This window comes from Chinchilla lanigera, unplaced genomic scaffold (assembly GCF_000276665.1).
Source record: "Chinchilla lanigera isolate Chin_1 unplaced genomic scaffold, ChiLan1.0 scaffold00012, whole genome shotgun sequence".
NCBI lineage: Eukaryota > Metazoa > Chordata > Mammalia > Rodentia > Chinchillidae > Chinchilla > Chinchilla lanigera.
The window spans coordinates 33,558,785-33,572,803 of NW_004955413.1; the positions used below are offsets into that span (position 1 = coordinate 33,558,785).

The 14,019-nt window shown below is 39.4% G+C and overlaps 1 protein-coding gene and 1 pseudogene across 1 annotated transcript in view; both read right to left on the bottom strand.

Moving 5' to 3' along the window:
• The window catches only part of Syce3 (synaptonemal complex central element protein 3), a 36,142-nt gene that overhangs the window by 21,139 nt on the left and 984 nt on the right, over window positions 1–14,019 (bottom strand). The window contains exon 2 of the mRNA XM_005379589.1: window positions 4,481–4,589. Coding sequence (XP_005379646.1) covers window positions 4,481–4,589 — 109 coding nt within the window. The remainder of the gene's footprint in view (window positions 1–4,480; window positions 4,590–14,019) is intronic.
• LOC102015306 lies at window positions 11,873–12,203 on the bottom strand (annotated as a pseudogene).

The following is a 14,019-nucleotide window of genomic DNA, read 5'->3' on the forward strand; positions in this document are numbered from 1 at the left end:
AAAAAAATAAAAAGAATAAAAGTAAATGAACACAATATTCAATTAATGTTTTAATAAAATAAGATATTAGGGAAAGCAGGAGAACCCTGTAAAAATCCAGACAAGTTAGAATATGGAAAACATAGTTGCATACTAAGATTCTTCCCTGGCCAAGGACCCTTCTTTGGGAATTGTTACTGCCCGCAGGTTAGGGTTACAGATGCCTGAACTCCAGTATTATCACCCATATGGCCTTGCCTGCCTTGGTCATGAACTATGCAACTATGTTGCATCTAAAAGCAACAGCTTTGATGTACACCAAGCATCCTGGAAGAAGCTAACACATGTAGCTCTGAATTTGAAAAAAATAAGAAATAACATGAGACATATAATGAAGCACTATTTACACAAATTAAGAATATATGTATATAAAAGAGCAATATAAATTTTATAAAGCTGTATATACAATGCTGGGCATCATGGTGAACACCTGTAATCTCAGTACTCATGAGGCTGAGGCAGGAGAATTGCTAGGAGTTCGAGGCCAGCCTGGGCTACACAGTGAGTTCAAGGCCAGCCTGAACTATATAGCAAAACCATATCCCAAAAACCCAACAAAAAAGGTACACACAAAGGGTATACATTAAGCACACTGGGGTTTTCCTAAGGGTGGAGAGAGGAAAAGAGAATAGTCTATGGGGAATATAACAAACAAATAAAAAATTAAACTGAAAGGGTCCTGCATGGTCATGACACCACAAAGTATGAGGCATGATAATATCAATTCTCTATATCCGAGGTAGAGAATAAGTGAAAAAATCATCATGGAATAGTACAATCTGAGACTAGAGGGACAGTCTTGAGAAAACCCACACAAAATGGAAAAGAACAAAGAAATAAAACTGACTACAGATGATGATAAGATATGACAAAAAAGATGCACAAGATGGATAATTGGAATTTCTTGTTCCCTTTTTTTTTTTTTGAGGGAAGTTCTTGCTACGTAGTTCAGGCTGGCCTTACTCACTGTGTAGCCCAGGCTGGCCTTGAACTTGTGGCAATCTTCTTGCCTCAGCTTCCTGAGTGCTGGGATTACAGGCATGTGCCACCACACTTGACCAATAATTGAATAAATAGTATTCAGTGATACAGTAAATGAAAAAGTTCTTTAAAAATACTCAGATATACTTCTCTGGAGTCCAAACCTGTCACAGGAATTATAATAGAATTATAAAAAGAAGAAAATATGTGAAACTAAAACTACGGAAAGAATCCACTAAAAGGCAGATAATCAGCCAGGCACTGTGGTGCATGCTAGTAATCCCAGCACTCAGGGAGCTGAGGCAGGAGAATTGCTGCAAGTTTGAGGCCAACCTGTGCTGCATAAGGAGTTAAAGCCAGCCTAGAATGCATAGCGACATGTTTCAAAAAGAAATAATAAATAAATAAAAGGGAAATAGTGGACCGCATGAATTCAAGGAATGTGAAAGCACTAAAGGGAGGGATGTGGAACTGTGCACACCTCATGCCTCATTCAAGCCAAATGGATGAGCTAAACTTGTTTTATTACTGTGAGAAAGAAAGTGCAGAAGCTTTCCTAGAATACAACACTTACATGTGTCAGATAACTTCAAATTTACTTAGAAAACTTAAACAAACTTAAAAACTTGTCCAAGCTGAGTCTATATAGCTATAACACCAGTCAACCTCATTCTTTTTCATTTATTTTTTTTCAACCTCATTCTTGACCTAAGAAGGTATTTTTTTTTTTTTTTAGAACTCTACTACCTTGGTAATATAAAGTATCTTAGCTATTGTTAGTTAATAGCTTACTTAGGGGCTGGGGATTTAGCTCAGTGGCACAGTGCCTGCCTGGCAAGTGCGAGATTGTGAGTTCAATTCCCAGTACCAGAAAAAAACCAAAACCAAAACCAAAACCAAACAAAACAAAAAAATAGCTTACTTAACTATTACCTTAATTATTGCTGGAATATTTATCAAAAAGAGAATCACTAGTGGACTTCTAGAAAAATGAAGTATACAGTCTACCCTAGGTCCTTTGGCACAAAAGATAGACTAGAATTAAATGGCAAAAAGAAACACAGAGCTGGGTGTGGTGGTGCCTGCCTGTAATCCTACCACTGTGGGAGGCTGAGGCAGGAAGATAACAAGTTTGAGTCCAGTTTGGGCAAGTCAGAAACTTCGGAAGATACTGTCTCACAATAAAGAAAGATAAAAATAAAAAAGGGCTGTGAATGTAGCTCAGTCTGAAGGCCAAACAAAAGAACCCATAAAGAAAGTAGGGAATAACACAGGTGAGTACCTCACTGATCTTGATTTAGGGAAAGACCTTCTAGGCATCAAAATAATGAGAATAAATTAGAAAGGAAACTATGAATAAATTTTCACTGGTTAAGGAATGCCTTAACCAGAGCCTCATAAACAAAATTAAAAGGGAAACAACAAACTGGGGAAATATTTACTACAAAGTTAAAGAAAGGCTTCATAGTCTTAATATATGAAGACTTCACATAAATTAAAAGGATTCCATTATGGAAATCTGACACTTCCCCTCCTGTGGTTGCTGTCAAGCCTGGATTAAGACCAGCCCCCTTGAGCCTGCCACTCCACAAAAGCTTCCTAGTTTGTCCTCCTGCCTCTGGTTTTCTCTCTCTAAAGTACCTCTCACTCACTTCAGAGGCACTTTTCTAAAGTGCAAGTATTTGAAACCTGGAGCAGCTCCTTGTCACCGAAGTGAGTAAGGTAAACTTCCTTAGCTTGGCACGGAAAGGTCTTCTTACCTTCCCAGCCTCTTCTTTGGCCTGTCACCTCAGGAGCCTCTGTGCCAATCTGGTGTCCTCCCTGCCCACTCATCTTCTCATGCAGTCTCTGCCCTACATCTCCACCCCATACCTTACCTTCCTGCCCAGCCCCATTTCCTCTCCAACTCTGATCCCACCAAGTTCACTGACTTTTCCAGGCACCAGCCACTCCTCCTCTGCCCCTCTCCAGCATTACCCTCACCACATAACACTATTAGCACTGCCAAAGGAAGATGTTTTAATTTATATATTTAAATTATATATATATATATATATATATATATATTTTTTTTTTTTAACTTGTACCCGGAATTGAACTCAGGACATCGCACTTACCAGACAGGCACTGTGCCATTGAGCTATATCCCTGGCCCCCTATATATTTAAATTATAGCTAGCATTCCGATTTCTGTTTCTGTTTCTGACCTCCACCCCATCCTAAGGAAGAAACTCTGTTTAACTTTGCACTTCCAGAATGGCACAGAGAAGACACTCAGTAGGTGTTGTCAAATAAAGGGATCTATAATTAGGTTGAAGGAGTTATATAGTTTATAGTGGAGAAGAATTATCAAACTTTTTGAAAAATGTAGTTTTAAAAATAAAACCTTCAGGGGCTGGGGATTTAGCTCAGTGGCAAAGTGCCTGCCTGGCAAGTGCAAGGTCCTGAGTTTGGTTCCTGGTACCGGAGAAAAACCAAAAAAACAAAAAATAAAAAAAAAAAAATAAAACCTTCAATTATGCAGGCAAATTTTGCAGACATTTATAAGTAGGAATTTTATAGAGGCTGCTACAAAGAATAAATATTCATTACAAATGAATAATGTCATTAGTCATTAAATGTCATCATTTTTATATGAGTAAAATATACATGCCTTCTAAAGTTTGTTTTACTTTATTATTTTCTATAGCAGAACTTAGGGTCATAAATTGCAAGAATTATACTTATTCTGAATAATAAAAAACAAATGTAAGAAATGGTGTTGCTACCACTGCTGAGTTGGAAACACGTTGAGTAGAACAATAAACTAGCATCCCTTTCCAAAAATGGAGATATTTACTCAACCCTATTGCTGCTTTTTCCACTGAGCTGAACCTACCATTTTAGTACCTCTAGTCTCAGCGTTAGTGCTTGGAACCACTTCTATTTCAATGATTCATGGAAAGAATGTTCCATCTCTGTTCACAGGGCCATTCTCTCCCGGATCTGTCATTTGCTAAGCATGGGAGCTAGTATCTGAACTGTCCCAGCTGAAAGTCATTATTTCTGCCCTTAAGAAGAAAACAGTCTGCCGGGCATGGTGGTACACGCCTGTAATTCCAGCACTTGGGAGGCTGAGGCAGGAGGATCGTCTCAAGTTTGAGACCAGCCTGAGCTACAAAGTGAGCTCAAGGCCAGCCTGAACTGCATAGCAAGACCCTGCCTCAAAAAAAAGACCAAAAAAAAAAAAAAAAAAAAAAAGAGAAAAAAAAACAGTCTAATTGCAGAAATAAGAGGTAAATACACAGAAAATAAATCAAGGCAATTCAGTGGTATCAGTTTTTATGGTCTACCAGTTACCTGCCATAAAAGTTGAAAAGAGGTGAGGGAAGGCCTTATTAGAAGGCACCTGCCATGAGCTCAGAAGTTTAGGGACTGTTGGAAAGAAAGGGAAGCCATTCTGTCTGGGAAAATATCCTACCTGAGATTTTTTCCATTTCTTCCAATAGCTTTTCCAAGTCCTTATTAAGGTCTGACAGCATTCTCAGCATGTTGTCGTAGTTTCTTTTCCCAGGGTCAGAATCAGCCATCTATGTGGTGCACAGAAAGATCTGCCATGAAACATACTGGCATTTTAACACTAGCTGCATAAGTCACACCTGAGTGATCCTTTGAAAATTTCTCTCCGCACCTCTTAGATTTGGACAATACCTCTTACTCCATATGGTTGTTATAAATGAGAATGTGTAAAGATAAATGGCCCACCGTAGTATTTTACACATAGCAGTTGTTGCGCCCCTTTTCCTGATCCTTTGTGTACAAACACCTCTTCAAACACAGTTGAGGGACAGAATGATTAAAGTGGAAGCAATTTTTATTGGTCATAAGTGAAAAAATCTTTGCCATGATTGTGACACAATAGCACATTTATTTTGGTAAAAATGTATTAAGTATCTATTTAAATGCAGGCTGTTGTTATGAAGACATAGTCATTGTATCTAAATGATTTCCAGTGTAATATGGGAATAAGTCATATACAGAACAAATGAAAATCCAGAATATGACAGAGTTCATAGTAGATATACATAGATAGTATTAACATAATATATATATGAAGGTACAACAACCTATAGTGGGGCTGGTTTAACTTTAAAATATGAGATGATTCTAAAATTTGCAGATTTTGGGTTTTTTTTTCAGACAGGGTCTCACTATGTAGTCCAGGCTAGACTTGAGCTCACCATGTAGCCTATGCTAGCCTCAAACTCACAGAGATCCTCTTGCATCAGCCTCCTGAGTGCTGGGATTACAGGCATACACCACTGTGCTTGCCCTCAAATTTGCAGATTTAAAGAAAGGTTATTATCAATTTAACTTTCCACAAGGGTTCTCTTGAGCATTAGGGGTAATGTCACCCAGAGACTGAGTCTTAGCTCTGTAGGACTGCACGGACTCAAACTTGACCCCCCCCAGTATTAGCTGTATTACCCTCACTGACCAACTTTTCTTGTAGTACTGGGAATTCTAGGCAAATTCTCTGCCACTGAGCTACATCCCTGGCTCTTCATCTATATTTTCAACAATATTGTTTTTGCAATTTATTTTAAAAATTTCTAATGTATCTATATATTACAAGATAGGGTTTTTGTGAGGATTAAATAATATAAATTATATACTACAATGCCTACCATAATAAACACAATACCTACCATAATAAACACTTAATAAGCCATACCAATTGTTATTTAAAATATTGAACTCTAAATCACTCTAGATCCTCTTCTGATCTTTACTAGTATATATTTATTAATTCCACTAACATTTGATGCTCATTTATTTAGCTACAAGTTCTTGGACTAGGTATGATAAAATAAAAATAGATAAATAAGGCTATAGGGGTTGCCAGGGAATTTATCACCTTAAGAAGATGAAGGAAAGAGCCAGGTGAACATAAAATAAGGAGGGTTGGTATTTTGTTCTCACTGTACACGTGGTTATATGGGGAAGGCTCTCTGGCCTTGCTGTAGTTAGAGGCCTCCACTGGGATCTCCTGTGGGTCCCAGTCTTCTCCCATCATGGTGTCTCAGCTGGTACCTTCCCAACTAGACTGAGGTCTCTGGAGAATAGGGGCTGTCTTTCCAAAGAACTATTCCCAGCACAGGGCTAGGAAAATAGCAAGCACTTAATCCTGTTGGCTGGATAAAGGAAGGAATGACTACTTTGAAATGCTGTGATTCTGAAAGCTTCTGGTCTTACCCCTCCTTCTGTCTTCCTTGTTAAGGGTGAAGATTTTGAGGAGCAGGGTGCCTTTTAGCTGATCTGAGAGGCAGATCTGATGACTTAAGGTGCAAGGAGAGGTGGTTGTTTTGGGACTTGTAAATGTACTGCTTCTGTGAGCATGGAGCCATTCCTCACTGGAGACTTCCATCCTTCCTAATGACCGTACTATTTTTTTTTTAACTTGGAATAGCTTTCTAAGAGAAAGTGGTGGGTGCAGGCAGGGGCTAGGGCAGATGCCAGGGAGTAGGTGATGGGAGGGAGACATGTCTGGAACAGATAGCTTGACCCTCCATCCTACAGTCACTTCTTCCCTTTACTTTCCCAGCTAGGCCTCACATTTTTGCCACCCCTACGTTTTCTAATCCTCACCTGTCATCTCTCTTCATCTCTCACTGAAACTGCTCACCAGGGCCATAACTGGTACCTGGGGCATCTTCTGTCCTTCTTGTTGTACTTAACCTCTTGGTAGCATGTGGCACTTGGTCATTTTCTCCTGGTGTTTTAACCCTGTCCTGTCCCAAGCTCTGACTACCTCTCTGATGGATCCTTCTCTTTCCTGGTCCCTTCTTTGCTGGCTCTGAAATGTCAGTGATGATCCTCTCAGCTCTTTCTCTCTAGACCATCCTCTCAGTGCTGATACTGTCTCTGCCCATAGCATCACCATTCTGTCTACGCTGAGGATTCAAAGCTTGCTCCTGAAGCCCAGGTCTGCGCGTCTGCCTGCCTACTGCATTCTTCCTTTGGGATGTCCCCTAAGCATTTCAACCTCAACAACCTAAGATAAATTGCTCACTACTGCCTCCCACAAATCTGTTCATTCTCCATTCTATAACCCAATGGATGATACCACTATTCATCCAGTAGCCTGGGCCAGAAATACAATGTTCTCTTTTTCTCTTATCTTCCTATCTATGGGGTCACTGAACTCACCAATTTTACCTCTTTTTTTTTGTACTGGGAATTGAACTCAGGACCTTGCACTTGCCAGGCAGGTGCTGTGCCACTGAGCCATATCCCTGGCCAAATTTTACCTCTTCATGGAACAAGCGTTTATTTATCTGTGAGTCAGAAGGTCCAATGTTTGGGTAGCATTTATAAACAAAACCTTATCCATGTGGAGTTCACAGCCAGGCCCACTTCTTTAAAGTCTTTCCCATCAGCAGCCCTCTCCCTCTCCTCAAGATTATTGCTTTCACTGAGGTCCATTCTATTACCTAACATTGATTATACACTTACTGACATCTACTGCGTGCTCTGTGGATACTGCTCAATAGGCAAAACCCATGTTTTCATAGATCTATTCCAGAGGAAGACACAGATAATCAACAAATAAGTGGATTCGTAAAGATACCTTCAGTTTGTGGTAACTGCTATAAAGAAAATATAACAAGGTGGTATGATAAGGCGAATCTTTCATGTGGAAAGGGTACTTTATCTTGTAAAGTCATGGACTCCTCTCTAATGAAGGGACTTCATTCTCCACTGTGGGGAATGGGGTATTGAACTGAAACCTTGTGCGTGCTGGGAAATCACTCTGCCTCTGAGCCACTTCTGGCTCAAACTTCTGGGCTCAAGTGAGCCCAAACTCCTGAGTAGCCAAAACCACAGGGATGCCCCATCTTACCTGGCTTAAGAAATAGACTATATTATAATTAAATGAGTTTATCTGTAATCGAAACAAAAAAAACCTTCTTAAAAGTTGCCTCTAAAATTTGCTAGACTTAGAATAAGATTTGTAAACTGAACAATGCTTAAGAAAGAGCTGAAATTTTAAATTAATAACCTTTAATAAATATTAATTTAAAAAGCTGAAGTAGCCTTCTCTGCTTAAAAATGGCTTTAAAGGAACCAAAATGCATATTAATCAATATCAAGTCATGTCCTCTATAGACTCTATGGTTCAATAGCACTAGCTATTTTTTTGGTAAGTTTGGGTGTACATTATATAACAATACCAAATAGTACTATAGAGGTTTAGGACTAAAAACTGAATTAAAACATACAGTCCTAAACTGGGCGTGGTGGTGCCTATCTGTAATCCCAGCACTTGGGAGGCTGATGCAGGAGGATTGTTGAAAGTTCGAGATCAGCCTGGGATACAAAATGAGCTCATGGCCAGCCTGAACTGCACAGTGAGACCCTGTCTCAAAAAGACAAAAAGCAAAAAATAAAAATATTAAACATACAGTCCTTTCTGTCAAGAAATCAGTTTGCTAGGAAGCAACTTGTAAGGAAAGACTCTTTGAAAAGCATTAGCCAGTCATCCAGATATCTTTGCTCACTTTTAAACCAAAATCTCATCTGAAATAGCCCTTTTAGCTATGTTATTGGAAAACTCTAAAACTACCATGTTCCCTTTTCATTCCATGGTTTGGTATATCATTATTTTGCTATATGAAATGCTGTGCCTCCTTCTCCCTTGTTAAGACTCAGATCAAGGATCACTTCTAGAAGTCTTTTCTTATATTTCCCACCAGCCAGATCTGAATATCAGCCTACAGTAGCTCTTTAACCTTTCCACAGCTTCTGTACCCTTCTTCTAGCCAGACACTAGAAGTTAAAGCATTTTAATCTTCATAATAAAACTCTAAGGGAAGTATTGCATTACTCTAATATATAAATGAGGAAACAAGATTCAGGGAATTAACTAATTCCCACATCCAGACAGCAAATGTACACAGAGCTGAGCATTGAGTCCTGTAGGGTGTGGCTCTAGTCTGTGGTCTCTCACATCATACTATTGGTGCTCGATAAATTCCTGATGAACACATGAATAAGCAGAAATTTAAAATGCAGCAAATAACTAAAGAGAGGTTCTCTGTACCCAGAAATTTTGGGGCTGGGCGTGGTGGCACACACCTGTAATCCCAGCACTTGGGAGGCTGAGGCAGGAGGATCACTGTGAGTTTGAGACCAGCCTGGGCTACAAAGTGAGCTCAAGGTTAACCTGAACTGCACAGTGAGACCCTGTCTCAAAAAAACAAAAACAAAAACCCAAAACAGAAATCTTGGGCTGAAATTTACTTACTGGCTGCGAGACCTTGAAAGATTATCCAATCCCTTTAAACCTCAGTTTTCTTTCTTTAAAATGGAAATGACAGATTCTTTTTAGGTTATTCTGGAGATCTATACAGTTTGGCATATAATAGGAATCCAAATTCATCAGATTAAATAGTTGGCCTAGGGCTAGGGATATATCTCAGGGGCATAAGAACCTGCCTGGCAAGCGCAAGGCCCTGAGTTCGATTCCCAGTACAAAAAAAATATAAATAAATAGTTGGCCTAACTTTATATAAAACACCAGGTTCAGATAAAGCAGTTCCTCAGAAAATATTTTACTAAAATTAGAAGGTAAGAGATATGATTCCAATAATATAAAACCTAACACATTCATGCTTAATCTGTGCCATGAAGTATGTAAGTTGTAAACAAGAATTGGTTTCATCCTCACAATGTTGTGAATACTATTATTATCTCCGTTGTACAGATGAGGAATCCCAAAGATTATAGAAGTCAAATGATCTAATAAGTCACACAACTAAAAAGTGACAAAGCTTGATTTAAATCTAGACCTGGCTACAGAAACATAGTTCCTTGGCATGAGATATGGTCATAACTTCTTCTGGCAACAAAATAAAGTGATTTTGAACCTGACATCAGAATGGACAGTGTAAAAGAAGATAAAGAATGAAAGTGAGGAGATGGGATGGAGAAGTTAATATGTTAAATTTGGGGAAGCTGAAACATTTGGTGCCTGTGGTGTATGACCTATTCAACAAACAGGTCAAATATAGGGTTAGAGCCCAGGAGAGAGGATAAACTAAAAAGAAAGGTATGTTAGTGGTTTAAATTATGGGAAGAACTGAGTATGGTGGTGCACACTTGTAGTCCTCGCTATTCAGGAGGCTGAGGCAGATGGCTTGAGATCAGGAGTTACAGGCCAGACTAGGCAAAATAGCAAGACCCTATCTTAAAAAGAATTATGGGAAGAGATGAAATCATTCATAGTAAGTGTCTAAAGGAAGAGAAGAGATGGAAGGAACCCTGAAAACATCAGTTTAAAGAGCAAAAGGAAATAAGCCCATAAAACACACTGATAAACAGAAATACAGGGAATCAGAGTGTATACTTAAATCTAGTAGCAGAGAAGAGGAAGTGGCTTATTAACTTCTATAGTCAACAAATATGTACTGAATGCTAGGCTCTTTTTGAGGAACTAGTATTATATCAGTGAATAAAACAGATCCTTGCCCTTATGAAATTTATATTCTGGTCAGGGGAGACAGGCAATAAGCACATAAATACACAAGTGAAGTGGTGGGTGCTAAGTGTTATGGAGAAAACTAGGAAGAGTGGGAAGGTAATGGATTGGAAGGAGTCACTTCATACATGGTAGATAGGGATATCTGCTCTGAGAAGGTAAATTTTGAAACAGACTCAAAGAAAGTGAGCATGTGTACCCTATGGATATCTTGGGGAAGAGTTCTGTGCAGAGGTAGAGCAAAAAGAAAGGTCATGAGACAAAGTGTGTTTGGGGTGGCTTGGGAAAAGCAAGAATGCTAAGCAAACCTACAGTACAGTGGAGAGAAGGATGTTAGAAAATGAGGCACAGAAACTGTAGAGGATGTTGGTTTACATAGGATTCTGGCTTTTATTCTGAAATAAAATACACTGGAGGGATTTGACAGAGGTGGCATGATTTGAATAATGATTTAAAGATTGTTCTGGCTGCAATATTGAGAATATAGTAAGAATGGAGAAGGTAGAATACAAAGACCAATGAGGAGATTGCTGCAAAACTCCAAGTAAGGAGCTTGGACCAGATTGTTAAAAGTAGAGGTAATAAGAACAGACTATATTCTGGATATGTCAAGAAAATAGTCAATAGTATTTGCTGACATCCTAGTGGAATTAGGAAGTTAGGGTGCAGTAAAAAGCCTGATTGGACATCTGTGTTTGGGAGTTATGGGAATATAGATGACATTTAAAGCCATGAGACTAGTCAAGATCACCTAGGAAGTGAGGATAGATGGAGGAAAAATCTGAGTTCTTCAATATGTAGAGTCTGGGAAGATGAAGAGGAATTAGCAAAGGTGACTGAAAGGAAGCAGCCAATTGTGTAAGAGCAGAGCTAGGACAGATTGATGTCTCAGAAGCCAAGTGAGGGACATAAAGAATAATCATCTGTTTCCAATGTCAAGTAGTATAAAGAAGAAAAAGTTATCATCAGACATGACAATTTGGAGGTCAACAGCAATCACGACAGTTTTCATGGAATGGCAGGAACAAAAGTCTGATTGAAATATTTCTCTTTTTTGAGTTTTAAAATGAGTTTATTAAAGAATGTTCTCAGGAGGGCTACAACCTTTGATTTGTCATTTTAAAAAGTTATGTTTCTTCATGCTTTATAATAAAGGTAATGTGAAAGGATAGAGTTATAAGCATTTTTCTGCCAGAATTCTCTGATAGTATAGCACAGTGCAGTCATTTCTGCAATGCTAGAATAAATTTTAAAAAGTCTCTTCTATGTTTTTCTTCAAAAAGCAATGAATAATAGCAGGAGATAGCATATAAAAGCCACTTTCTTTTCTATTCATTCAGTATTGGAGCCAGTATTTTTACCATCACATGCTACAATTTTCACTCTATCCACTTTAATAAATTCTGTCACCTCTCTGAATTCAACATCGTTCAATACAAAAGCCCACACATTATCACAAAATCTGTATGTATTTAGAGTCCCTGAAATTGACTTTGTTCCTGACCCTCTGAGACAATGCTGAATTTATAACCTTATCAAACTGAAGCAGAACTTGGAAGACAAGTGGCAGGGTGATCTGTTGAGATGTATGAGCTTATCTAGGGTTTCCTGAAGACTAGTATCTCAGTCCCAAAGTGGTATCTCTGTATAACTGATATGCCATGGCTTAGCCTAAAGAAATTACCTTTTTTTCAGGCTCACATTGATATCCCCAAGGATGCGTCTCCTGCCTGTGAGCCCCGCCACACGGCGAGGCCTCCGGCCTGCCCCGTACCCACTGCGCCCAGTTAGTCGCGCAGGGCCCGGAACCGAGGCCCTCCCAGTCGGTTCCAGAGCCCGTCAGCCTGCCCGGCCCCCTGAGAAAGGGAGCAGGCCTGGGATGTAATGTGGAGTCATGGGTGTCTTTTAAGTTGAGAGAGATTACATTAGTGTAAGATATTACAAAAGGCTTCAGTAAATTCAACACACTTGATTTGGGTGTCACTTGTCATCTCAGTGAAACCTGTTTCTGGGGAGCAATGAAGGTACCGACAAGATTTCCGTAAGTTAAAGAATTAATAGACCATTATACAAAGCAGATAGTGTGCACAGATTTAAATGTGGGTAGGAGAAACAGGACATAGCTAGAGGTGATACAGGGTGAATATCTTTTGTGGTTTAAATTTTTTTTTGATGTTTCTAGGTTGCATGGAAAGAGTTGGTTCAACAGAAAAGGCTAAAGAATCAGAGAAAGCAAGAAAAAAAAGAGAATCAGAGAAAGATTAACAGATGCAGCAGGGATTGGTCTAGGAAGGGAAAGGGTCACCTTACTTTATAAAATTAGGGGGAAGGTAAGGAGATAAGGTTGGGGTAAGGTAGGTAAAAGTCAAAGTAAGATGGTAAGGAGAGAATGATTTTCTTTCTGATTCCCCTAAAAATGTCAATAAAGAGGTTTTTTTTTTTTTTGTTTTTTGTTTTTAAATAGACTCTCTTAGTTTGAAGAGTAAAAAATGTTGAAGATTCAAAAATGTTTGGCAAAGCTGTGTGCTTTCCTAGACGTGTCTGGCATGTAACAGAGCAGCACTGGTGGTGTGGCTAAGGCTGCATTGCTGCAGTGTCCTCAGTGACACAAATAGATGGAGCATAACAGGCCTGGAAGTGTAAACAGACAAGGTGAAGGAATTGAGGGTACAATAAGAGATTGGTTTAAGGAGTGAGCAAAGTGATGTGTGATGAGGCAGAGGCAGAGACATGTTTGAATTGAGGTAGATTGGGAGATAGATATGGAACGGCTAGAAGGACAGAGGCTATGGCCATGTGACTTTGGATCTCAGTGGAGGGATGGATCAGGAAAGCAGATCCAGGGAAAGAGTATGGTGCTGAGATGGAGAAGTCTTTGAAGCTGGGGTAATTCCAGCAGTCAGGAGGCTGAGCAGGAGGATTGCTGTGAGTTTGAGGCCAGCCTGGGCTACATAGTGAGTTCAAGGCCAGTCTGAATTACAGAGCAAGACCCTATTTAAAAAAAAAAAAAGTCTTTGCAATAAGAATACAGGATATTTCTGTGTAATGAGGTTACCCAGGATGACAGTAGGACTGGGATGGAGGATGCCTAGAACAGTGCCAACATCAAAAGAATGGGATAATGGTAGATTACAGGAGTTAGAGTGGGTAAAGGAGTATGGCGGTACTGGGAGTGGTCTGAGTTGGGTATCATTTGGGGCTTGAGGAAATGAGGGTCTTGGGAATTGAGGAATCCATAGCTATGTATAATGCAACGGTTTAAAGTTCTGTTTATGATTTGAGAATCATGGCTAGTACAAAGAGTTTAATAGTGTATGGAACTCCTCTTGGACTAAGAAATGTGAGGAGCTATAAGGGGCTCTTTGGTCTAGATTCATTCTTTTGTGAGTGGTGAGAGTCAGGGAGGGTAGCCAACGTAGGATAGTTGTGTGTGTGTGTGTGTGTGTGTGTGTGTATGTGAGAGAGAGAGAGAGAAAGAG